Source organism: Cibotium barometz, chromosome 36 (assembly GCF_041138505.1).
Source record: "Cibotium barometz isolate CiBa-2024 chromosome 36, ASM4113850v1, whole genome shotgun sequence".
In the NCBI taxonomy this organism is placed as follows: Eukaryota; Viridiplantae; Streptophyta; class Polypodiopsida; order Cyatheales; family Cibotiaceae; genus Cibotium; species Cibotium barometz.
In genome coordinates, this window is record NC_141081.1 from 21,098,085 (window position 1) to 21,123,729 (window position 25,645).

Genomic DNA, 25,645 nt, shown 5'->3' on the forward strand with positions numbered 1-25,645 from the left:
GGGTATTGCTTTACATACTTTTAATCATATCAAAATCTCGAAAGTTTGTACATATAAAAACCTTTGCCCAAATATAATTGCAAATGGGCCTTGTTACATAAAATAACTTTGTGCACATTTGCACATATATTAATCTTGTGCTCACTTGCACATTCCATTAAGCTGAATCCTGCACAAATTAAATAAACATATTTTTGTATAATATTAATTCATCCAAAATATGATAAAATATATACCTGCAACAGTCCTCCCATTTGAGGAAGCAACTGTCCTTAGTTGTGTAAAAGAAAATGCTACAACAACAAAAATCTCGTGTGACACATAAATTGGTGATCCTCGCACCATCATCAAATCACAAATAATAATAAAAATAATAATATGATATAGACAAGATCCCTTATGTGTGACACACACACACATTGCTCATCACCTATTTCTGTAAACATATCCCATTAATTACTGAGTGTATAATTAATCCTAATATGATACATTGATAGGCACAAACATATCATATATTCACCACTTGTTTCACTATGATGAGAGTATCATTATGTACACATCATCTAACATAGTGTGAGTTGCCACTTGTTACACTTCAATGAGCATGGAACATCAGTTGCATAAACCACTTGTTTCACTTTGACCGTGCGCACTTGTCAAGCTTTGTCCACTTGTTTCACTTGACCACAGTACAGTTGCCAAGCATGGCACTACTTGTTACACTTTAACAACATACACCCTTCAAGCATGCTCTCAAGATATGCCAATACCACTAGGTAATCAGTATTTAATTTGGAGTCACCCACGATACCAATTCACTAGGATGGCACACTAGTGTCCGGGCGTCCCCGTACAACTAAAGGGTGGACATTATGTAACATCCCTCCTACTTGGATAAACAACTGACCTCACATGCTTGTTAGCTTATGCGAACAAAGGAGATCAATTGTCATATTCTATATAAATTCAAGTGTGCTCCCTAACAAAATACATTATATCAAGGACTTCTATGTGTAATAAATTCTAGTGTCCCATACCACCAGAAATTATCCCACACAGATGTAGAGATAAGTATACATCAGAATCCTTCACACAGGATTAATCTTGTGTCTTATACCACAAGATTAATACATAGTGAAAAAATCATAAAGTATAATTCAAGATGGAAGGGCCAGTTCCTTCAAGAAGTTCTACTTTTGATGCATAAAAACTCTCCTTGAGTTTACCAAAAAGTGTTAAATAATAAAAATGCAATAAATATGTTACCTCAAGAGTCTGAGTAGTCGTGGTGGTATTCTTCTTCTTCATCTTCATTGATCAGATTGAGTCCTAATGAAATGAGTAGTTGTGGTGGTATTCTTCTTCTTCATCTTCATCGATCAGATTGAGTCCTAATGAAATAAACTTTGACTTCCGTGGACAATTTGATGCGATGTGTCCAATCTCGTTATACCTCCATTGTTGGTGTCATAGAAATAATATATCAAAAAACAATATGAACACTCGAAAGAGATGTGAATCGTTATTACTTCTATATGGATAGGGTAGTTATTAATTAGAATCTTGTGAGAAACTTATCATCATAAAAATAAAAGTTAAATTGGTTATGGATATAAGGATAGGAAAATACTAACCTTGAGTTGGAAAGGTTGTTTGAGGGAATGTGAGATTATAAATGAAGAATGGATAAAATTGATAAATCACGAATGACTAGTAATAATGATTCTAACCATCTTGATTAAGTGAACGAGTCTAGATGATGAAAGATTAATTTACATCTGTAGTTGAAATTGACTTAAATAATAAACATGAAATTGAAGCGTAAGAGAGTCGTACCTTTTATATATATATCCGATTGCAATGATGTTCTACATTGATAAAGATAAGAAACAATGTAAATAGATTGAAATATAATTATATATATATCCGATTGCAATGATGTTCTACATTGATAAAGATGAGAAACAATGCGAATAGATTGAAATATAATTATTCTTTCAAACGTAACTAGGGTTATTTTAAATTACAACTTTATAAGAAATAGAACTTAGAGTATTATGAATTGAAATTCTATACATAATTATTTAATCATGATCATTATTTTAAGAATAGGGATGAGAAACTTACTTGGAAGGTGTTTGAGTCACCGTCTGAAATATAAAACTTACTTAGAAATATTAGAAGAATTATTTACTAAGTTATGAAAGATAGCAACTTACTTGTAAGTGTCGAATAACTTTGCTACAAAATACATTATTAAAAGGTCACAAATATCACAAGTATATGTGATATTTTAATTATGGAAAATAGAGGAACTTACTTGTGTTGGACTGCAAAATATCAATTAAAAGAAAATGAATCGACAAGAAGTCGGAAGTTAGTAGAAAGCCTTGATTTAATTTGCAAAAAGTAAGTCCAACAAAAGTATGAGACATTGTTAAGTTTTGATGTTGAGCCTTGGATAATGCTTTGAAGATCTTGAGTTTTGCTCAAAGTTGTGTTTCCTTGTAATCCGTGGTGTTGAATCCACTTGAAGCTTGTGCTTGAGCGGTATGGGCCTCTTGTACATATACTTCTAAGTTATAAATTTTTAATCTTATAATAATTTAACCTTAATCAAGGCTTGTTTAAGCATAAGGATCTCCCTCTTAAAAGCTTCCAAAAAAATTAAAGCTTGTTATAGCTTTAACTAAAGTCTTTCATAAGGTTTAAAATAAGCTCTAAGCTCTAATCTCCTCTTTCTTTATAAAGCTAAAAGCTTTAGCATAGCTTTTATTACAAGATTAATTTTAAAGCTATATATATATATATATATATATATATATATATATATATATATATATATATATATATATATATAAAGCTTTCTATTAAGGCCTTCTTCACAGCTTGCTGCTGTGCAGATGGCTAGAGATGGCCAGCCGATAAGGCATTTTTAAAGAATGTAAACACACACACACATATATATATATATATGTCCTAGGCTTCAACTAAAGCCTTATATTTAAGGCTTTGAATACAAAAGGGACATGTGGCCTTATATATATATATATATATATATAGATAGCATTAAGCTTTAATTAAAGCTTAAGTTAAGGCTCTCCAAAAATCTGACTAATAGCGTGTGAAGCCTAAGTTAAGGCTCTCTAGAAATCCGGCCAATAGCGTGTGATGAAGTATATATATATATATATATATATATATATATATATATATATATATATAAAATTAAACATTAAGCATTAATTAACACTTAATTAAGGTGCCTCTATGCTGCAAATCTGCGCAGCACGTGTTTTGTAGAGAAGGAGGAATTTTAAGTTTTGTGCGCTGCCGGCCCCCGCCAGTGAAGGCAAAGCGCTGCCCGCTGCCCTTGAAGGAGAATGGGTGGAGAGAAATAAATAAAAATATATATATATATATATATAATTTCTAGCTTACTCACAAGCTTTGGTAAAGAGATTTGCACCCAGCACTGAACTGAGGAAAAGAAAAGCCAAAAAGCAATTTTAAAAAGAAAAGAAAATCTCTGCACAATTCTCATCCCTCCATGATGGATTTCCTATTGTTACGGCGGTATAACAATCTGGCTATGGCTCTCCATGCTCATCCTTGTTGATTCAATCCATACGGATAGATTATGAAGAGGATTAGTGTTGAGGAAGGTGGTTTTGGAAAACCCACCAAGGGTTTTCCACCTAACTTTACCCTTTGGGCAATAGATTGATCGTCGAGATTGGTTATCCAATGGTTAAAAAACAAGCCTTCTTTCAACCATACATAAACATAAATCCATAAACGTGATCTTTTTCAAATTAAATAAAAATTTTACCAAAATCACAATCACCTGTTCCTTTGTCTCTTTCACCTCTTTGTCCACAAGTCTGTCATGACTGCCTTCAAGAAGATTAAACCAAAGCTCTGATACCACTCACTATCACGACCACTCACTGTCCGGGACCCTTTTGTACTTCTCGAAGAAATAATTAAAAACTCATAAATATATTTTATGCATCTTTCTATGCATAAAAATTAAATTCAATAAAAATAACACTTTTAAAAAAAATTCATTATGCATCTTTTTATGCATAGAAATTAAATTCAATGAAAATCAAATAACATAGCATAACACAAAGAAAGGGAAATAAAATAACATCACCATCAATACAAGATTGGGTGCAATCTCCCCCCCACGCTGTGTAGCTCCACTTCCACCACATGAGTATTTAGAGAATTTTATTCATAAAAATAGCCCAAGGAGCTAAGAATAGATGAGTGTACAAAATTGGGTTTCCTTTTTCCACTTTTGGGGTATTGCTTTACATATTTTTAATCATATCAAATTCCCTAAGGTTTTGTACATATAAAAACCTTTGCCCAAATATAATTGCTAATGGGCCTTGTTACATAAAATAACTTTGTGCACATTTGCACATATATTAATCTTGTGCTCACTTGCACATTCCATTGAGCTGAATCCTGCATAAATTAAATTAAACATATTTTTGTACGATTATTAATTCATAAAAAATATGATAGAATATGTACATGTAACAATAAATTTAGATGTTTTGGTGCCCTATGCCAAAAATGGAAGATAAAAGTAGATTTTATATGCTTTAATTTTGATAATCATAAACCTTATCAAAGTGGCCAATGAATTTAGATGTTTAGGTGCCTTATTTTGCATCAATATTATAACTCTTCAAATCTCAAAAAGTTTATAGATCCTTAGGTGCTTTACACAACACTGAGTGGAAAAAGGGAAAATCCCTAGAAAAAGGGGAGATCTCCCTTTCCCCCAAAGGCAGGATCTCCCCCGCATGTTCCCTCCTCTCATTCACTAAAAGGTACCTTGGCAATAGAGAATTGATAACTTTTCAAGATCAAGATTAGTGGGCATTTGACTTTACAAGTTATCCATAGGTTTTGAGCATTGTTTGAGGCGGGGTCACACGTTTGAGGTTTGTTCACAGGTGTGAGGTGTGTTACACACATTTACACATTATTTGGCCTTATTCACATACATAACGCATTAACATACATAACGCATTATAGGTAATGCATCATCTAAAAGGAGGTCACAAGAAAGAGAGCACAAGCCTGCATTAAAGGTAATGCATCATACTAGGTGGAAAGAAGCTAATGACAAAAGCATTTCTCTGTTCGAGTCTTCGAAACGAGCTTGCTCGCTTCTGACCTCGGCTTGAAAAACAAAAACATGCGAGGTGGAGGGCGAAAAGGAGGTCACAAGCAAGCGAGCACAAGCCACCATGGACTAGTAAGTAGGTAGGTGGGTCTGGCTCATAGGCCATATCTGCCATTAGGTCGAGGGAGGGAAGCCAGACAAAACAACCAACCAACCAAGGAGGAAAAAGCACAAAAAAACAATTCCCAGCACCAACAAGAGTATGAAGGAAGAAAAGCTATGAATGGGCCACTCCTGAGCTTCGATTTGTTTCTCGGGGTTTCCCTATGGGCGATTTAAAGCAAACACAGCAGCATCACTTGCCATTGGGCGACGCAGGAAATGAAGAAGAAGGAATCCTTGTCCCCATCTCAGGAAATGAAGAAGAAGGAATCCTTGTCCCCATCTCAGAAGACCCACCTGGCCTTAAAGTCATCCCTTGGGAGAATTTGCAGAACTCCCTCGCAGACCTCTGCGGTGCAACCTCTGTTGCCTCGCAATTGCGTGCCCAACGTGATGCCCTCGTCCAAAAGCTCGAGTCTGCCTTGCAGGTAAACATCTCTGATTAGGGCTTCTGATGCGGCTAATCATTAGCTGCTGTTAATCAAAATGTTGATTATGGAAAGCGTTAATCACGAACATGGAGATCAAATGTGACTCACCATGGATATCAGCTGTTAATTTCTTTGTTGATCATGACATTAGCTGTTTAATTAGGGTATATTTGTCTCTAATGAGGAATAATTCATGGTGAAGATCGTGGTAACGATCCCTCATTAGCGTTTTTTTTGTTGTTGTTAATCATATACATCATCTGTTTATTAAGGTTAATATCTCTAGCAATAATGGATTTGGTTCCTGTTTTTTTTTTGATGCTGTTATTTATGGAGAGTAGCTGATGGTGCTGATTATTTATGGACATTAGCTGCCGATGCATGATGATTATTCGTTTGCTCTAATCTGGTGTTTTAAGATTGTTTTCTTGGCTTCTAGTAATGTGAATGGATGCCTTGATTTGTGCATAGGTCCGCAAGCTGTCATTGAATCGGATCGATGAATTGGAAGCCATAAACAAGGAACTCAAGTTTAGGGATTTGAGTCTAGAGAATGCCAAAGTGTCTTTGCAAGAGAAATCCGAGGATGTAGCTATAGCGAAAGACAAGCTACTTTCTTCTGCCCGATCCCTTTTGATTGTGGCTAAATCTCTGGTAGCAGCACATAGTCGCTTACAGGTATTTTTTCTGAAACTGTTAAGTTCCATATGCATTTTAGTTTTCTTCATGCAACATTTATCTACAGACACAATTCCTCCATTGGAAGTTGAATTAGTGGCGGGAGAAACCCCTGTGGCAGCTGGTTGCTATCTTTGATGGGTTAGGTCGGCCTGTTGCCCAGCAGCAGAGGCTAGAAATATGTGCAGCCATGAGGTTTGTGGCCTGGGCTTAATCTGGGCTGCACATGGGCTGGGAATAGTCCCAGTGCATTTCCTCCCTATGTCTGTGATTGATGTCCACCCTGTTCTCAGCCTGCATTCTTATAGGTCTTTGTGCCTCCGGGCACTGATCTCTCCCATCACATGCATGCACCTAATCTACCCTACTGCATTCCTATCTTTCATTGACCCTCTCTCCCTTTAGATTAGAGATCACAGGTCAGGACTTTGTCTCTCACCTAATCTACATTGCTAGTAGTCATGGCACATGCATATGAGGGGTGATGCTTGTGACATCCATTCCTCCTTATATGGAATGCACTGACATTGTCATCTAAACTTCAATCAGGTTCCTTTTCAATCAGGAACAAGGACCACTCCTGCTATGGGTGATAAGAACAGCTTGTGTAGGAAATCTGTTGCTACTTCAAGTAGCTCCTCAATCTCCACTGTTCCAGTTACTTTAAACAGGTTCCGAGCATCTGCAACGACAGCCATTGGTTCTTCCACTCTTGGAAGATGAGACAAATCTTCAAGTTTCAAAGTCTTCCATGGTGTTGGACATAATTCATCTTTGGATTCAGAAAGCAAACCATGAAGGAAAAAGAGCTGGAGGTAGATTTGGCAACTGGATCCTCCAAACCCTTCGACTTGTCCTTATAGGAACAATATGAAACTTCGAACTACCAAACGCTTGTTTCCAGCCAAAAATGGGTACACTCTGATTTGATGATGGTCATCTGGAGGCAGGCTGCCACGTTTGAATAGTGGTGGGTGTTGAACCACCATTGCTTAACTCTTTCACACCATGGATAACAACTGAACAGGAGTGCCAGTTGTAAGTGGAACAAGACAACGAAGAGCCACTTCGAAAAAAGCTGAAGAAAACCAATGTTGGCATTGAGAAGAAGCAGAGGCAGAGCTGAAGCAATGCCTCAATGAATACAAGGGTTGGGAACTTGTTAGCCATGCTCCAGTTTGTTTGGAGGCTGCTGGTAAGGTGGGAGTAGAGCTGTTTACTTAGGTGATCATGTTTTAATCATACATGTGTGTGTGTGTGTGTGTGTGCGCGTGTGCGCGTGCGTCTCTCTCTCTCTCTCTCTCTCTCTCTCCCCCCCTATATATATATATATATATATATATATATTCCATAAGTAAATCTTTCTGTAGTCACAAGATTTTGTTGTCCTGTTCGAAGGTGTTACAGCTTGTGGCGCTCGCAAAGCAGCCACGATACCAATGGGGCCAGCGGGGATTTGAACTCAGGCCTTCCCCTCCCCGAGTTCCATATCCTATATGGCTGCCTTGCCATAGTAGGCTTCATGCATCCAAGTCCTCCATAGTTGCCTTACCTTGCTATAGTAAGCACCATAATCAACATCTCTATAGCTGCCTTCCTATAGGAGATTCAATCACAACACCCACTTCTATAGTTGTCTTGCGATAGTGAGTGCCACAATCAACTAGTTTGCTATAGTAGATTTGACTCAATTCTTGATCTCTATAGCCACCTTGCTATAGTAGGTCCATTGCTTCTATAGCTTCCTTGCTATAGTAAGCACCGTCGTTGCGTCTCTATAGCTGCCTTGCTATAGTAGACCCAACCAGATCTTCCTAGTTCCTTTTTTCCCCAGCTTCTGCGTAAGGCAGCTCCCTCATGCTAGCGTGAGTACTTACAAGAGACCCTCATTGCTAATGAAGAATAGTTGGTATACATGCAAAGCCCCATTTTCTACAAGCAAATGTCTGTGGACATAGCCAAGAAATCATAGTCCTATAATTGGTTCACACAAACAATGCACCTATGTATGGTCCGTGTATGACCCCCATGTGGGAAGCATGTCAGCCCTCCTGATCCCAGCCACTGTAGCATCCCGTTATAAATAACGAGATGATGCCTGGCTCCCAACTCTAGTAAGTGGTCCCCATAATGTCCTCTGTTTGGTTCAGTGTCCTCTGATGCCCGACTAGCCCCTATCTCCTCTGGATCCACAGGGTGGAGGATCTCCATGTCATCATAGTCATACACCTCACACTGTCTGCACTGTGTGTGGGCATTGAAGTCACCCGTAAGAAATACTTCCCCTAGTGTAGAATAATGCATAATCTCCTCTGACAGACAAGTGTATGGCGAGGCTCCTGTCTCCTCTTCCTGTGGCATGTCCTCTGTAATGACATAGGATGATCCTGATGGAGGAAAGTAACATAGGGCTATGTATATAACCTTGTCCTGTGAGAGCTGTAAGCTGATCCACATGTATCTGGCCTCTGGATTCTGTGCTACCACTCTCATTCTCCCCTGTAGCTCCCGTCTGAATAGAACTGCTACTCTCCCCTGACCTTCTCGAGGTACCTTGGCGTGTGGTCCTCCTGTATGGTGACTCCCACTGGAATCCCTCTACGTGAGGTAGCCCTCTCTGTGGGCTCTGATGTGTTTCTGTCAGAAGTATGATGTCTCTTCCCACCATAACATGCTCCAGTCGTCCCGGTTGCACCCATAGTGAACCATTACAGTTCCATACTGCCATGTGTATCTCTGTCAGTGGCCTGGTCTGCGTCCCACAGGCCCCAAACCGCTAATCCATGGGCCGGCCATCAATGATGACTCGACCATCTCGATAGAAGGCCTTCTTGCCTTCTCTCCTTGCGTGTAAGACTCGTGGCATGCAAGCTCTCCTATGCTCTAGCTGCATCCTCGTGAGATCATCATCCAAGAAAATAGGAGCTCCCTCTAAGCCTCGTAGTATGACCCTCTTCCTCATGAAGGTGACCCTCTCCATCTCTCCTGCAAACTGTAGGATGAGGGCTCGTTTGCGTGTTGAGTCTTTCCCGACTCTCCATGCTTTGGTGAAGGGGAGAGGGTCCTCTTCCCTGTAGCCTAGCTTCATGCATAGAAGCTGTTCATCTTTCTCGGGAGTGGAGTTGGGTGTCTCGGCTATACCTGTGACTCGAATGTTGAGGCGGCGGGCATGCCTCATCTTCTCCTCCTCAATGGTGGTGTGAATGATTTGATGTTCTTCCCTTTGAGTCTCCTCCCTCACTTCTTTACGGATGTTCTTCTTCACCACCTCAACCCATCCTGATTGCTTGGCTTTGACTTTTCCCTCCATGTCCTTTGTGATCTCCTTGGAGATCTCTTCTTTGATGGCCGTGAGAGTGTTGTCATTGATCTCCCCTTCTTCCTTCTCAGTGTTCTTGACGGCTACCAGTTCCACTTTCAATGCACTCACCTCCTCCTTGAGTGCTGTGTTCTCTTGTTCAAGGTCCGTGACCCGTGCTTCGAGGGCCATGATGTGCCGGTGTAGTTTGTTCTCCACCTCATTGAGGTTGGAATCGCATGTCTTCTTGTTCTCCTTGATTAGTTCCTTCATTGCCGTCTCGAGGGCCTCGAGTTTCTCTTGGAGACTCGGGGCCATTCCTCGAGATTACTCTGCAGCCCTTCCCATAGGCAAGGAGGAGAGAGAGAGAGAGAGTTATGTTGCTGCCTTGGGGGCTTGAGCAAGGGTGGGTGGGAAAAACAAAGCCTAGCGGACAGGCAGGCGGGCTAGCATAGCGCCAGCGAGGCGGAAGGGCTAGTGGGCGGCAGTAGCGAACAGAGAGGGCGGCTACGCGCAGAGAGAGAGAGAGAGAGAGAGAGAGAGAGAGAGAGAGAGAGAGAGAGAGAGAGAGAGAGAGAGAGAGAGAGAGAGAGAGAGAGAGAGAGAGAGAGAGAGAGAGAGCACGATGCTATGACCGGACACTGCTTGCATGCGACTTGCTCGATTCTGCTCACCTGCGATCTCCTCGACTGCTCGCCTGCGCATGAGACCTGTACATATTGCGAGAGAGAGAGAGAATCTTGAGCCGCCTGCCTGCGACTTGCTCGACTGCTCTGCTCGACTGCTTGCTTGCGACCTGCCCGACACTGCTTGCGTGCGACCTGCTCGATTCTGCTCACCTGCGATCTCCTCGCCTGCGCCTGAGACCTGTACATATTGCGAGTTGCTTCTTTCGACCTGCACATTTTCTTCTTCAGACCTGCGACTTCTGTTTTGCACGTCTACTTCTTGCAACCCTTTGATTTTTGCCTTTCCTTTCTCTTCTCTGTACATCCCCTTCTGAGTGTGTGTGTGTGTGAGAGAGAGAGAGAGAGAGAGAGAGAGAGAGAGAGAGAGAGAGAGAGAGGGTCTGTGTGCAAACAATAAAGGTGCTGAATTAGGGTTTGAGAGAATGGGTTTTCTTTGCTTTTGTACATGGATTTGGATGACCCGGCTGCTGCTGTTGGTGGCATGGTTGCCAATAGCCTTAACATGGATCTTATTGAGGAGATGATCGAGAAGGATGTGGGTTATGCTTCAGATGCCTCGGAGCAACAAAAACGTCAAAGGCTTGATGTTGATGCAAGCTACACTCCGGTGAATGTTGGAGAGAATGCAGAAGAAAGTTCTCAGGTACCTTCTCCGGAGTTTGCACATTTGCTGCAGATCACTGCTGAGCTTCTGCAAGAATATGTGAAGGCAAATAGCGTGCAAATGGCTGCAGTAGATAATGGTGGTGTGGCTGATGTATGCATGGAGACTCCTTTGTTGCTACAACAGCTAGCAGATTTTCATGATCGTGCTGCTATCTTTTTTTTTTTTTTTTTTTGAAAAACGATCCTTCTATTAGTTAATGAGAAAACGCCATAAGGCTACAAAGCTCACCTCGCAAGGAGGGATAAAACACAGTGAACACCTGAGCTCCACCCCCGTGGCTGGCCGCTCTCTGGGGGGGGCTACCTAATAGTACATGTGGGAGGTGAGAAAAGCCAAACTGGAGGCCTATAGTGCCAAGTGACATCCTCGCCCCTCGCGGTGAGGAAAGGGCCAGGCTGCCACGTGCGGAGGAAAGCCTTGCGGCACCCTCTCATGCGGTCCGAGTCGCCCTGGAGTTTCCCCCAGTGTCCTCTCAAGGTGTGAATGATGTCCACCCAGAGGGCCTGTATGACCTCCGCCGGTGGAGTCGCCTGGCGGTCAATGGCCTCCCTGCATCGGGCTCTCCATATGTGCCAAGCCGTCATGCTGCTGATCATCTCCCATCTGTGCCCGACCCCCTCCTGAGGGGCTGCCGAAGAGAAGTCTGGCGTCGGAACCACCGCCATCGCCCTGTCAGAGACCTGGATGGTCGCACTGCCAGGGACGTCCTCATATCCAAGGGCCGGGCCGCTGTCCGTGGCCCAAGCCACCGCACCCCACGTCACCAGCATCTCACCTGGTGAGCCTGCAAAAACCATCCTGAGAGCGCGCTGCCAGACCTGCTGTGCCTGTGGGCAATCCCATAAGCAGTGCTGCTGCGACTCCTGTGCATGGCCGCACCGAGGGCAGGACGCTGGGTGTCTGCCAAAAGCTAGCCAAGCCCCCACAGCCAGTCCTCTATGCGCTGTGAGCCAGAGAAAAAGTGTCACCTTCCGGGGCCGGAAGCTGGCCCAAAGGCGCTGCCAGAAGTCCCTAAGAAAGGCAGGGGAGAGCCCCTGTCGCCGCCAATGCTCGGCCGCCGCTGGGGTGCTCGCTATCCTGTGCCTCTGAATCCGCCGCCCCAGCCTCGCTGTGTACTGAAAAAAGGGGATGCCTGGGCTGGTGGGGGCCGAGTAGGGATCTCGCCAAAACCACTCACCTGGATCCCACTGAAGGCGAATAAGAGGCCTGCTGTCCCAAGCCCATAATCTCCAAGAACAGTCCTCCCCTATCGAGGCCGGTGAGGGGTCTACATGCCACTGTCTCTGATGAAAGCCGACCACCCGCACCCTCTGAAGAATACAACCCTGGAGCCCATCCAAATCCAGTCGTGTCCTCTGAAGCTGGCCACCCTCTCCCACCTCGAAAGTGAGTTGGGCGACTCTCTCCGCTGTGCCGCAGACCGCTAGAAGGATCTCATGCTGAGTAAAGACACCCATCCACTGTGGAGGTGGAGGGTCCTGTACTGGGGTCCGCCACTCCCGGGGGATGGCTGCCTCAATGTCCTGTCTCATCGACTCTCTGCCCCTCATCCCACTGAGTCTTGTCTCCTGAGCCTCTAGAGGCAGCTGCTGAAAACATATCCAGTCGTCTAGGGACTGGGCTGGGCCGAAGCTCAACGGGCCCCACGACACGTGAGGCCGCGATCCAACCATATGGCCGCTGTGAAGTCGAATCAAGGGGTTCCAGATCAATGGCTGCCTCAGGCGCTCCTCATCGGTGCCCGGGGGAGTCTGGAAGAGTGACGGCCTCAGATGCGCCCAGGCCCTCAGAAGGCTAGCTGCAAAACGCTCCTCAAAGCCAAGGCCTACTCCTCTGGATCGCTGCTCTGTAAAGATCCACTTGATGATGGGGGTCCAGGGGCCGCTAAGAGAAGGAGTGTGGCTGAGCATCTTGGAAACAAGAAACTCCTTCCACGGCTCAGCGCGCCTGGCAGGAGGCCACGAACTACCAACTTGCCAAGCAAAGCTCGGCTTTGGCAAATAGGATCAACAATGCCCAGGCCGCCTCTCTCCCTCGGCTGAGTGATCACAGCCCATGCCACCTTGGCCCTGGCGGGCCGCCTGTCACCACCGGACCAAAGAAAGTTCCTGATGAGCCTCTGCACTTGGCCAATGCACGCCCGCGAGAAGGCCCAGCAAGAAGTGATGTACCACATGGTAGCAAGCAGAACTTGGTTGGCCACAACTACTCGGCTAGCCAGAGATAAACGAGCGGTACTCCAATACAGAAGCTTCTTCCGAATGCTCAGAAGAAGGGGGGCTATCTGCTGCTCTGGAGATATGTCAATGCCCACGTAGCATCCCAAATAACGCACTGTAGTGCCGGGGGGCAGCCACTGAAAACCATCAACTGGCCTCCAAGTCGGGGGGGGCACAGAACTGACCCACAACCCACACGACTTGTGCCAGTTGATCAAAGCACCCGAAGCTCTGCAAAACCTGTCCATGGCTGAGGCGAAGCGGCGGAGGTTCTCCTCACCTCCCTGAAGATAGACAGCAGTGTCATCCGCAAACTCCGAGTCTAGGAGCTCCTCCGAGGTGCGGATGGGAAGCTGGAGGCCCCGCAAACCTGTATCCTGTGCCGTCAAAAAAGTGCTCATGGCCTCCGCCACAAAAAGAAAAAGAAAGGGCGCCAAGGGGCACCCGTGCCGCACCGAGCGCGAGAGCTGGAACCTCTCTCCGCGCACGCCCTGTATCAGCACCTGGCTATGAGCCGATGTGTAGAGTGCAGAGACCCCACGGATCCACTGAGGGGGGAAGCCCATCCTCTCCATAGTGCCTTCCAAGAAGGCCCAGTCCACCCGATCATATGCCTTCTCGAAGTCGAGAAGGAGCACTGCCAGATCCTCCTGCCGAAATCTAGCCAAAGCCGTAGCCTCCCAGAAAGAGAAAATGTTATCCAGAATGCTCCTATCCTGGATGAAGCCTGTCTGCGTGGAGTGGATGATGTCCGGAAGGTGAGGCTGAAGCCGCCTGCTGATCGCCTTCGCTAGGACCTTGTAGGCCGTGCCTAGCAAGGTGATCGGTCTCCACTGTCTAATCTCCAGTCTGTCTCCTCCCTCTTTGGGGATCAAGTGAATCAACCCCTCTGCCATGCTGTCCGGCATGACTCCCGACTCCATAATCTCCTGGAATGCCAATCTGAAGCCCCTATGTAATAGGCCCCAATACCTCTGGAAGAAAGCCACTGAGAGACCGTCCTCTCCTGGGCATTTGCCCCGAGGTAATGCCTGAAGAGCCTCCTCCAGTTCCGTATCGGAGAAGGGGGAGAGAAGGGAGTGCTGCAAATGGGCCGGCACAACCGGTCTCGTGAAGCTCCAGACTGCCTCCCGAGCCTCTCTCACCCTGTCATCTGCTGGCTCAGGAGAGAGAAGATCCCTGTAAAAATCTGTGGCTATCGCCCGAACCATGGGGGGATCCACCACAACCTGGCCATCAGCCTGCCGAAGACGCTTGAGACCCTCTCGTCTGAAGCGAGGCCTTGTCGCCTCAAAGAAATCTCGAGTCACTCTGTCTCCAGCTTGTGTCCAAAAAGAAGCCCGAGCATGGAATCGGAACTCCACCCTCCTCTCCTCGATGGATCTGATCTCAGTGCGAGCTGACTCCATCTGCTCTGAGATCCAAGGGCTCGTAGGATCCCTCTCCTGGAGTCTCTGGAGGGACGCTAGACTCCTCCGTAGGCTCCTCTCCTGCTCTCTGAAGGCCTCCAGACGGTCCAAGGCAGCCTGTCTGAGCATCCGACTGATCTCCTGCAAGCCACTGGCAAGATCGTTGGTTGCCGTTCCTCTCCTGAACTGCAGCTCCTGCCAGACCTGCTCAACTCTGATCGCAATCTCGGGCTCCTCTATGAGACAATCTGGAATCCGGACGCTCTGGCCCCGCTCTCCTCTCGTAGAGTCCTCGATTTGGAGAAGAACTGGAAAGTGGTTTGAAAACGAGGAGCCTGCAAGAATGCCCACAGTGCCACCTCTATCACAAGCCCACTCATCAATGTAAAACCTGTCGATGCGGGAAAGGTTAACTCCTGTGGCCCGTCTATCCGAGCGCGAAAAAGATAGACTCCCGTGCAACCTGCCAAACTCCGGGAGAGTCCACGGATCCTGGCCTCTCACCTGCAGCACTAGTTCCTCCCAGGCAGCGAGCTCCGGCCCATGAATGGTCTCCTGGCTGCCCCCCATCCTGTCCTCTGCATCCTCCAGCATGTTGCAATCCCCTCCTAGGCACCAGTGGTCTGCCAAGGGGAGGGACTGCCTAATGGTGCTCCAGAACTCGGCTCTCCCAGTCGCCCCATTAGGGGCGTAGAAGTTGAGGAAACCAATGCGGTCTTCCCCAACCCGAAGGATGATCCACTGCGCTCGACCCTGGACCAGAGTGCCAGAGTCCACAACCTCGGATAGAAGCTGCTCGCTGACTGAGATGCATACTCCACCCTGGTTCCCCTGGGAGCCATATGCCGGTGACCAAAAAGTGTGACTCCTGCCTGGCAAGATCTTCCCGCAGGTGCGGGTACGTCCGGCAGAAAGGTGGTGCTCCTGGATGAAAAGGATATCTATGGGTCCTCCAACGAGAGCCCTCTGGATCTCCTGGCGAAGTCTGCCCCGACCAATGTAGCAGCGATGTCCACCGAGACCCTGGATGTTCCATGAGAGGATCCTCATGGATGAGCTATGGCAAGTGAAGCAGCCGCCACTGGCTCACCCCTCTCAGCCGGCCCGGATGATCTGCCCTCCACTCTGTGAGTCTTGGGCGCCGGCTTGGAGGGAGAATAGTCACTGTCTGTTCGGGTGCGGAGTCTCTCCAAAAAGAGGGTGACTTGTCTCTGTGTCCAGCCCCACTCCGCCTTCGCCCTGTCCAGGGCATAGGCGTGAGACCAATCCTCTGCATATATGTATCTAAAGGTCGGCTGCACCCTCGGGGCGGCATGGAGGAGAATCAGTAGCACCGCCTCAACTGAGGTGTGGACCGGATCCGCCCGCCAATCTCCTATACCAAACAAGCTCATGCGGGCTGAGTGTAATCGGGTCTGCAGTAGGTCCGTGAGCCCCAAGTCGCTGAAGTGGTGAGAAAACTCCAGTATCTGATCACGCAAAACTTCCTCTACAGAGTTGCAATCCCATGCTGTGTCTGGGGCAACACTGAGAGGAAAGGAGAAAGCCACCATGCTGCTCACCACACTGAAGGAGAACGAGAGGGATGGCACACCACGCAAACTCGCAAGGGCGCGACCAGTGTCTCGAACGGGCCAGCATCTAGCTGGAGGCACCTGAAAAAACCGTAATCCACTGGAAGCCCCATCACTCGCGGGGGCCCCCCAGGGGAGGCTGGAGAGAACTCTGTGGCGGGTGAAGCTAGGATCGCCATCTCCACCGGCCCGGAGTGGCGGTGGAACAGCCGCTGGACTGAACTCTGGCCTACCCAGCTGCGCTGCCCCGGGGCAGTGGGTGGTCTGGCGAAGTATCCGGGAGAGGCCGAGGGAGGGATGGGGGCTCGCGGCGAGGAGGGGGGGGAGCGAGGAGAGGATGGAGAGGCATCTGCCAGAGGATAGGTGTCAGGGGGGGCCGCCGGGGGAGGCGGGAGGGGGGGGGCTGGGGGGGGAGAGAGGGGGGTGGAAGGAGTGCTCTCCGGGTGAGGGGAAGGGGAGCCGGGGGTCACAGAGTGCGGCCCGGGATCCTCAGGAATCTGCTCCAAGGAGGGGGCGGGGCCCCCCGCGGGGGGAGGCGAGAGCGGGGTCTCCACGTGGGAGGCTCCACCAGCGGCCTCAACGGGCACTGAGTCTGAATCCTCGTCCATCAGGGTGGGACCTGCTAGCCGCCTATCCCTGACTGGAGCATAAGTGCGGGTAGGTGCCTGTGCGCCAGCCGGAGTCGCCTGTCCGCCAGCCTGTGCTGCCTGCTGGCGTCTGCGACGGTCCCTGCGGGCCGGGTGTTTCCGCCGGCGAACCTCCTGCCATCCGCCAGCCTCCGGGGTCTGCGCGGCATCCTCCGCCGGGGCCTGCTCGTCAGATGATGGCGCCTGCTGTGGCGAGCCAGGGATGTCCGGTCTCTGAGGTGGATGGCCACCACTCAGGTCTCCTGCAGGGGGTCCAGAGGCGGCATATTGTGAAGGATGAACCCCCTTGCGGGGACAGGCGCGTGCGAGATGGCCCATCTCCCGACATGTGTAACACTGGCCGGGGAGGCCCGAATACTCCACGCGCTGTATCAGATGTCCTCCAGAAAGACAAGGGAGGAGGATCGTCTTCGGGAGGGACTCCGGTGACGGAACCACAACATGAATGGCCGGGAGTCCTGCTGCCCGAGCAATCACTGAAGCCGCTGTCTGAGGCGTCTCCACCACCTGTCCGAACGCCTTGCCAATGGATGACAAGAGGGGCAAGTACTCCCTACGGAGTCCAGGAAAGCAGATAGTGACGGGGAAACCTGTCGCGCCTGCTAGCGGGTCAGAAGCGGGGTCGAAACCATGAGTCCATCGCGCCAGGAACGCCCGGGATGAGCGGAGGGCAATGGGGCTCCGAGCCAGCACCATCTGAGCTGCCTGGGGGGACTCGAAATCCACCTGGTAGTAGCCACGTCCCAAAAAATCTACGCTGACGATCTTGGCGGGCACGCCAACAAGGCTGCCTTGCAGAAGGTCGCGAAGCTCTCTCCGCATCGGACGGCTACCCACTATCTTGCAGACCAAGGAGGAGGCCTCAAGAGCGGATACTGTGGAAACAAACAACTGAAGATCTTCAGCTGTGAACTCCAGACGGAGACCGGAATCGGCAGGGGTAGTCGGAGCGGCTTCCATGGAGTCCTCCAGAGGGAAAAGGCCAGAAACCGGGGTCACCAACGGGAGGGACACAGCCCTGCGAGGAAAAGGAGAGGCGGAGGGCTACAGGATAGCGGGGGCGGGGCGGGGGGGGGGGGGGGGGGGGGAGGGGGGAGTTGAGGCGGGAGGGAGCTAGTGGAGGGGGGAGGGGCGAGACGGAAGGGGAGGAGAGGGAGAAGGCGGAGGAAGGAAAAAAAAAAAAAACAAAAAACAAAAAAGACAAAAAACAAAAAACGCGGAGGGGGGAGAGGTGGCGGGGGAGAGAAGAGAGGCGGAGGAGACGAAGGCGAGGGGGGTAGAGAGGCGGGGGAAGAGAAGTCGGGGGAAGGAAGCAAGCGGGGGGGGGGGGGGGGGGGGGGATGGGGGGGAGAGGCAGCGAGGAAGGAGGCGGAGGAGGATAAGGCGGGGGGGAAAGAAGGCGGGGGAGGTAACGAGGAAGGAGGCGGGGGAGCGCTGGCGGGGGAGGATGCGAGGCAGAAGGCGGGGGAGAAAAGGCGAGGAAGGGCGCAATGAAGGAGGCGGGGGAGAGGACGGAGGAGAATGCGGGGGACTGGCGGGGGGGGGAGAGGGGGGCGCGACGGCGAGAAACAGCGGGAGGGGGAGAGGCGGAGCTCGTAGGCGAAGTCGTGCAGCAGTCGTGCGCTCGTCAACAGCAATCCTCTGCTCTTCTTTACTGGGCGTATTCCGTTGTTGCCTCGTCTTAGAGCATGGTTGGGCCGCTTGGTGTCGCCTGAGGCACTTGAGGAGATTTATGATGGTCCGAGAGGCTTTTATGAAATACTTTTTCGCACTTCGGAAGCCCGTAGGGCAGTCTTGGAGCAGGTGCCACTCTTTTTGGATGGGCAGTTGGTTCATGTGGTTCCGTGGAAGCCTATGGCAGAGTACCAAGATATGTTGCACCAGGCTTGCCCAGTTTGGGTTGAAGTGAAACAATTCCCACCAATGTTTTGGCGTGTTTTACAAGGTCTCATGCGAGGTATTGGTGATGTCTTGGTGGTGCCTCGAATGACATCTAGAAACCGAAATCGTCTATGCATGTTGTGGGATACTGGGAGAACTAGGCCGACACATTTGCGTGTCAATATGGCTGGGCTGCAACCTTTAATGTATGAATTGAGGTGGGATACATTTGCTGGCCACTGTTTCAAATGTGGTGAGATGGGCCACTTTGTCTCCGAATGTCCTAAGAAAGAACAAGTTGTTGCTACCAAGGATATCGTTGATGGGCAGTTGCCCGTGGAAGATGAGCATGATGCTCCTTTACATGATGCCCAGCACATGGATGTACATGTGGATGTTCAGAATGAGGTTGAGCAGCCATGGGTGGAAGTACGTGGTAAAAAGACACGATTTGTTGCCCCGCGGGGGGATTTCTTAGATGCTGTTTGGCGGGGGCCTTTGCGTACTCATCACGGGCCCTTACATACATATGCTCGTCGCCCTTTGGGTTCAGGTGCCCAGCAACAGACCAGGATTGAGAGGCCGGGAGGCCAACTTTCTCAGGGTACAGGGGCTCTTGGGGTGGATAGAGTAGAACGCTGTCCTATTAGAAATCGCCTAACAAAAGAAGCACAACAACAATTGCCTCTTGTGTTTGGTTCGAAGGGTGAGGTCATCTCGCCATGGGATGGTCATTACCCTTCGGCACGTGCTCGGGAACTCCGAGGGCGATCTGAGATCACAAATACCATGTCTAAAAATGCAATGCTTCAAAAGGTTCGTGATTTGGTAGATTGTCCTGGGCCTAGTACATGGCCTTGTTGATTCCTTTTCTGGGAAGGCTTATGAAAATTGTACAATGGAATGTAAAGGGTGTTTCTTCGCGCCAAAAGCAGTTCAGGCTTTGGCGTACAACTTTTTGTCATGGTTGGGATGTTTTGTGTGCAGTTGAACATAAGCAGCATAAGTTGGCTGGCAAAGCCTATGTATATAAGGGGTTTCATGTTTTCTACAGTGGACATCCTGCTTCGCAGTCAAGTGTTATGTTTGCTGTTCGTTCGCAGTTTCAGCCTTCTCTTGTGATTCAAGATGTTCATGGAAGATTTCTAGTGATACAGATTGTTTGGGATGATACGCCTTTATGGTTGTTAGGGGTGTATGCTCCAAATAATGCTCGTGCACGCCGTTTGCTGTGGAATGACTTGTGTGCTCTTTCAATCTCTCATCCTGGCTTTGTGATGGGAGACTTTAATATGTGTGTCTCTAGGGAGCAAGCCACGTCGCCTCATTCTGTAATGGATGGCCTGGAGAGAATGGCGTGGGAAGCTTTTGTAGCAAGCTCGCTAAAACAAGACATGTGGTCTTGGTTGCATCCAGATGAAAGGGGTTACACTTATGTCTCACAACAGTTTCGGGACACTTATGCTAGATTGGATAGGATGTATATTTTACATCAAGATCTCTTTTTGCCAGAGGTTCTTACTATGATGGTTGATCAGCAACAACAGGTTTTGTCGGATCATTGGCCGCTTGTGTTTGAAATGGTCTATCATCTTGTGGATGCATATAAAGGCTTGTTGGGACGCTTGCCTTTGCGCTTAAATCACACTTTTTTGGAGCATGAAGTTTTTGATGTTTATATGCGTCAGTTGATACGACATTTCTTCACAAGAGTGTCCATGGCTGATTATCATGCTTGGCCAGTGTTCCTTACCAACACTCGGAAATTAGCGCGGCATTATGGTCTTGCTAATGCCTCTATACAAAAATAGCATGTGGCTCTTCTTGAGAGTCGCTTTTAAAGGGCTTGCAGGCGTTCATGTTTACTGACTCTATGGATGCTGAAGTTGTGGATGCCATAGAATGGCTGAAAAAGGAGCTATCTAGGGTGCAGGAAGCACAATATGTTCGCTTTAAACTACTTGCACGTCTTGATGCTTTGCGGGATGCTAACTGTCAATCTCATCGCTTCTATGATAAGTTGCATCAAAAACATATGTGTGAGAATATTGTTAGGCTGATGGATGCCCAAGGCAACCTTGTTACTCAACCTTCTGAGGTTATTCAGCATTGCATCAGGTTTTATGAAGATTTGCTTGCCCCTCGAGAGGATGTCTCGCCGGCTGTCCTGGTTGCAAGGGAGTCATTGTTTGCTGAAGTACGATATCAAGTTGACCCTGATGTGGCGGTTCAGCTTGATGCTCCTGTTACCCAAGGGGAAGTGGAAGCTGTTCTCTCCAAACTTCCCATGGGAAAGAGCCCTGGTTGGGATGGTTTGACAAATGAGTTTTTCCGAAAATATGCTGATCAGCTTGCAGAGCCTTTGACGCTTATTTGTCAAAGGGTTTGGGATGAGGGATATATGCCTGCCGATTGGAAGTTGGGCATACTTCGTTTGTTGCCCAAAGTCCCTTCGCCTACTTCTTTGGCTCAATGGCGCCTGATCTCACTTATGGGTATTATGTATAAAATCTTTACAAAGATTTTTGTCAATCGCTTGCAGAAGGTGCTTCCTACTCTTATTCATCCATATCAATATGGATTTGTGCATGGCAGGAATATTTTGCATAATATTCTTAATGTTCAAATTGGAGTGGATTATGCCAAGGCAAAGAAGCAAGAGATTGTGATGGTGCAGCTGAATCTTGAAAAAGCTTTTGATCATGTCAGTTGGTCTTTCCTTTCTCAGTTAATGACAGCCATGGGCTTTGGTCCCAAAATGGCTAATTTGGTGCATTTACTTGGCTCTGGCTCTATTATGCTCAATGGAGGACTTTCGGATGGTATTTCTCTCACCCGTTCTCTCCGGCAGGACTATCCTCTTAGCCCTCTTTTCTTTGCCATTGCCACTCATCCTATGTTCTCGCCTAGATGCTATGGCATCGCATGGTGAAGTGGTTGGTTTGCATCTCCCTCATGGCAAGCAATTGGTTGCTCAAGCCCTTGCGGATGACACTTTTATGTTTCTCAGGGCCGAAAAAGCCAATATAGATCGAGCAATGGAAGCTTGGAATAATTTTGCATTGGCTTCTGGGCTGAAAATAAATTCAACAAAATCAGCCCTCATTGTATGCACGGAATTTGATCTTGAGGCATTAGGGTGGCAAGGCCGTGTGGTGCATACAGGAGACATTGTTCGTCATCTTGGGTATCCGGTGGGTGTGGATGTGGATCCCCAAGCACTTCTTGCTTGGATTTCTGCTCGGATCTTGGATAAATTTGTGTATTGGAAAGCTCAAGGGTGGCCTATGCACGTGAGGGTTAAGGTAGCTCAGGTTATTATGCTTAGCATGATTTCCTATTTTTTGCCTTTGCTACCTTGGACGCACAAATCTCTTCTCTGTTTGGTTGCTCCCATTCGGTTTATGCTGTGGAAGAGGCAAGGAAATATTATGGGTCAAACATGGATAGCTTGGAATCACATTACGACGCCCAAAAGAATGGGTGGGGTTGCTTTACTGGATGTCCGCTTGCATATGGTGGCGCGTAGGTGGGCGCTTTTTCAGGATATGTGTTTGCAGGAGCAGCCTTGGGTATTCATGGCTCGTGACTTGATTGAGTTGGAGGGATTGTCACATGGACGGACACGTGTGTAGGCTTCATGGTGGGACATTGTGAATGCGGCTCATCCTGTCCGTATTCGCTCATCTCACATTTTATCGCATATTCTCAATTCTTGGCATGAAGTTCTACTATTGGCTCGATGGGATCCTGGTCATGAAAGACTACTTTTGAACTCTTTGCAGTTCGAAACATTTGTGGGGTCGCGTGTCATTGTTTGGCCAGACAGAGATGCTTCACGCATACGACTCAACCACATGGTCAGGTTAGGCTTGTTTAGAATGCGAGATGCTGTGATACCTGGTCGTGACAGGCCATATTCGTTTCGTCGTATTCGGCAGCACTTTAAGGTTCCTTGGACATTTCAGCCACTATGGGTTGACATCATGCATGCAGTTGAGCCTTTTACTCCATTGCCTCGGCCATCTGCAAATCAGCCTTGGCTTGATTGGGCACTATGTAAATCCGTTGACTTGATATCACTTTCAGCTAACCAGGTCTAGCATAAGCTCGTATCAGAGAAAGATTGGGTTTCAGCCAAGGCCAATAAGGTGTGGGGATTGCACAAGTCTAAATCATGGTGGCAGAAAACTCTTATGCGTGGTTGGCAGTCTAAACTCCCTTACCAAGGTAAGGTTTTCATTTGGAGGATGTTGGTGGGAGGGTTACCTACACGGGATCAGCTCAGCCGTCGTAAAATTACATTGGCCTCTTGCTTCTTCTGCATGACATGCATTGAAACAGTTATGCATCTGTTCATGAGTTGTCCAGTGGCCTGTCAGATTTGGTCTTTTGTCTCTCGCGTTTGGGAGGCAGTAGAGAGGTCTATTGTTTCGGCTCATCAGTGGATATTTGGGATTTGTCCTCAAGTCATTACTTCAGACAGTCACCTTGTGATATTCCATTTCCTTAGATGGACAGGACTTTGGCATATTTGGACTACACGGAATGGGTTCATCTTTGATTCCTTGTCTGGAATACATGGGCACATTCTATGTATCCGCGGTTTGCTGCTTTGGCGGTTTTCTTCTCTTCTCTCAGCTCAGCTACTGGATGCAGATGTTATTTCGTTATGGTCTACGGCGGCTCGGCTGGCTCATCTTTGATGCTTTTATCTAGGATGCTTATTTGGCTAGGAGGCTTTCTTATTAGTGTATAGGTTTGCATGGTCATGATCCTTTAGAGGATCTTTTGTGGGGTTTTTTTTGGGGCCATAGGTTCTGTGTGAGCCATGTGGCTGATGTACATTTTTTACATATAATATAAAACACCATTTCACGAAAAAAAAAGAGAGAGAGCACAATGGATAGAGATTGCACAACACAATTGTCAATGATGAATGAATTATGATAATACTTCCACCATGTACATTGCTTTTATAGGTATCAAGCCTCATCTTTTGACCTAGATCTTAATAAGGATTGTTCACACCCTAAGGGGCTGTTCACACCAATGGACACACTACTAGACTCCGAAATACCCAACAAAATCTCCCGTGGAGTGGAGGTAATGTCTGGATAGCCTTCAATAGTCCCTGTACTCCAACGCTAGCAAAGAAACAAGACATGGCTCAAAGGTGAGTGAGTGTGTCTCAAACGGCTCAGATGCTCAACAAGCATGGCTTAGAGGCTTAACAAGCATGGTCTTTGTGACAGAGCTGGTGGACACTTTCTCCTCCTCTCTAGAAGTTGGCTGAATCGTTTCCCGCACAATATAGGGTTGGTTATCAAGAGTTTCACTGGCCGGAAGAGATACAGGATTTGCCTGGTAGCTACACTGTTCACAAGTTGCTATACAAATTGACTAGAGGGCTGTCCGGGACTGTTTGGACAGCAAGCATGCTGTATTCAGTCATGAAGACAGAAAGGATGTCGCTATGGGCAAGCTTGGTGAACTCATATATGATCTGGTTGAACCTTTGGGTGGCTAGGAGGAAGCTTGAAACATAGCTGGCTGTTTGAACAACTGTGTAGACAGCTCTAAGCTAGAGGGTGTGATCACGTACTAGCACTAAGGTGGTCAAGAGAGTAGTTGGTGACTGCTTTGCCTTGGGTTGGTAGGGCCTATTTTCTTTCCTGTATTTCACTGATTTGGATAAATCTGGTGCTAACGGTAGGGTTTAGTCTCCCGTGCACCCGCATCTCATACAAGAGAATACTCTGTTGGATGAGGAGGGTAGGTTTTAGTTCAAGTGTGAGTTATCACCTTCACTTGTGATCAAGGTCTCTTTCTCAGTTATAAAAGGTTGTTGGGTATTTCGGAGTCTAGCTGTGTGTCCATTGTTGTGAATACCCTCTTAGGGTGTGAACAGCCCTTATTAAGATCTAGGTCAAAAGATGAGGCTTGATGCCTATAAAAGCAACGTACATGGTGGAAGTATTATCATAATTCATTCACCATTGTGTTGTGCAATCTCTCTCCATTGTGTTCCCTCTCTCTCCATTGTGCCTACGTCACTACACGAGGATCAGAGCCATCATCTCCCCACCACAGGACTTTCTCCCGCCGGCCGAGCTTTACTACGTTGAGTGCCATGTTGCAGCGTCCTACACAGGGATATTTTACGGTGATATGAGAGTTGAACACTTTTTGTTTTGGGATCAAATCTGACATTGCAGCTCTTATTACTTGCTTTGATTTTTATTTTTAGTACCCATGATGATGTATTTCATGGACATGAAATAACCTTTTGGTCTCATAGGTCATTTTGGCCTTTTAAAGACGTTAATACAACTTTATTTCTTCTTTCTGCCCCCCTCTCTCTCCCTGTGCATCATTGTCATGGCTTCAGCTTCCATCTCATCTCTCTTCAGTCCTACACACCTATCATGGATATCTTTCATCCTCCATGCTGCATGTGTGTGATCCTAGATGCCAATAAGATATCAGAGCTAGGCTGAACCACATCTGCGTTTATTGTTGACCTGCAGCCATCATGCATCTCTACCTTTCGGCATTTTTAGGGTTTTGCACTTTTTAGGGTTTCTGCATTTTCTCTGCTGCCCCACCATCAAACCTGCATTTTCTTCCATTCAGCCTTGCTGTTTTTTTTTCTGAACTGAGCCGCCATCATCTTGCAAGCAAGGTTGATACCACTGGCTAGAAGGGAGTCCTTAGTTGTCATAGGCAAGCACGTGGATACAAAAACTAATTGCCAAAACACAGCATACATTCAGCATCCATCACAACATAAGCATATTCCAATACATTTCTCACCAATATCAAGAACAAATATATCATG

The 25,645-nt window shown here is 47.5% G+C and overlaps 1 protein-coding gene across 3 annotated transcripts in view; it reads left to right on the top strand.

The window, feature by feature from the left end:
* Positions 1-5,097: 5,097 nt before the first annotated feature.
* LOC147617613 (vacuolar protein sorting 38-like) overlaps positions 5,098-25,645 on the top strand; it is a 64,536-nt gene continuing 43,988 nt past the window's right edge. Inside the window, exons 1-3 of one of the 3 annotated variants that reach the window (XM_086775899.1) lie at positions 5,098-5,524; positions 5,561-5,739; positions 6,214-6,420. In XM_086775899.1, the coding sequence (XP_086632025.1) occupies positions 5,476-5,524; positions 5,561-5,739; positions 6,214-6,420 (435 nt within the window). In that variant the 5' untranslated portion in view covers positions 5,098-5,475. Of the gene's footprint in view, positions 5,740-6,213; positions 6,421-25,645 lie in introns of all 3 variants that reach the window. The other 2 variants (XM_086775897.1, XM_086775898.1) reach the window with 2 other exon arrangements.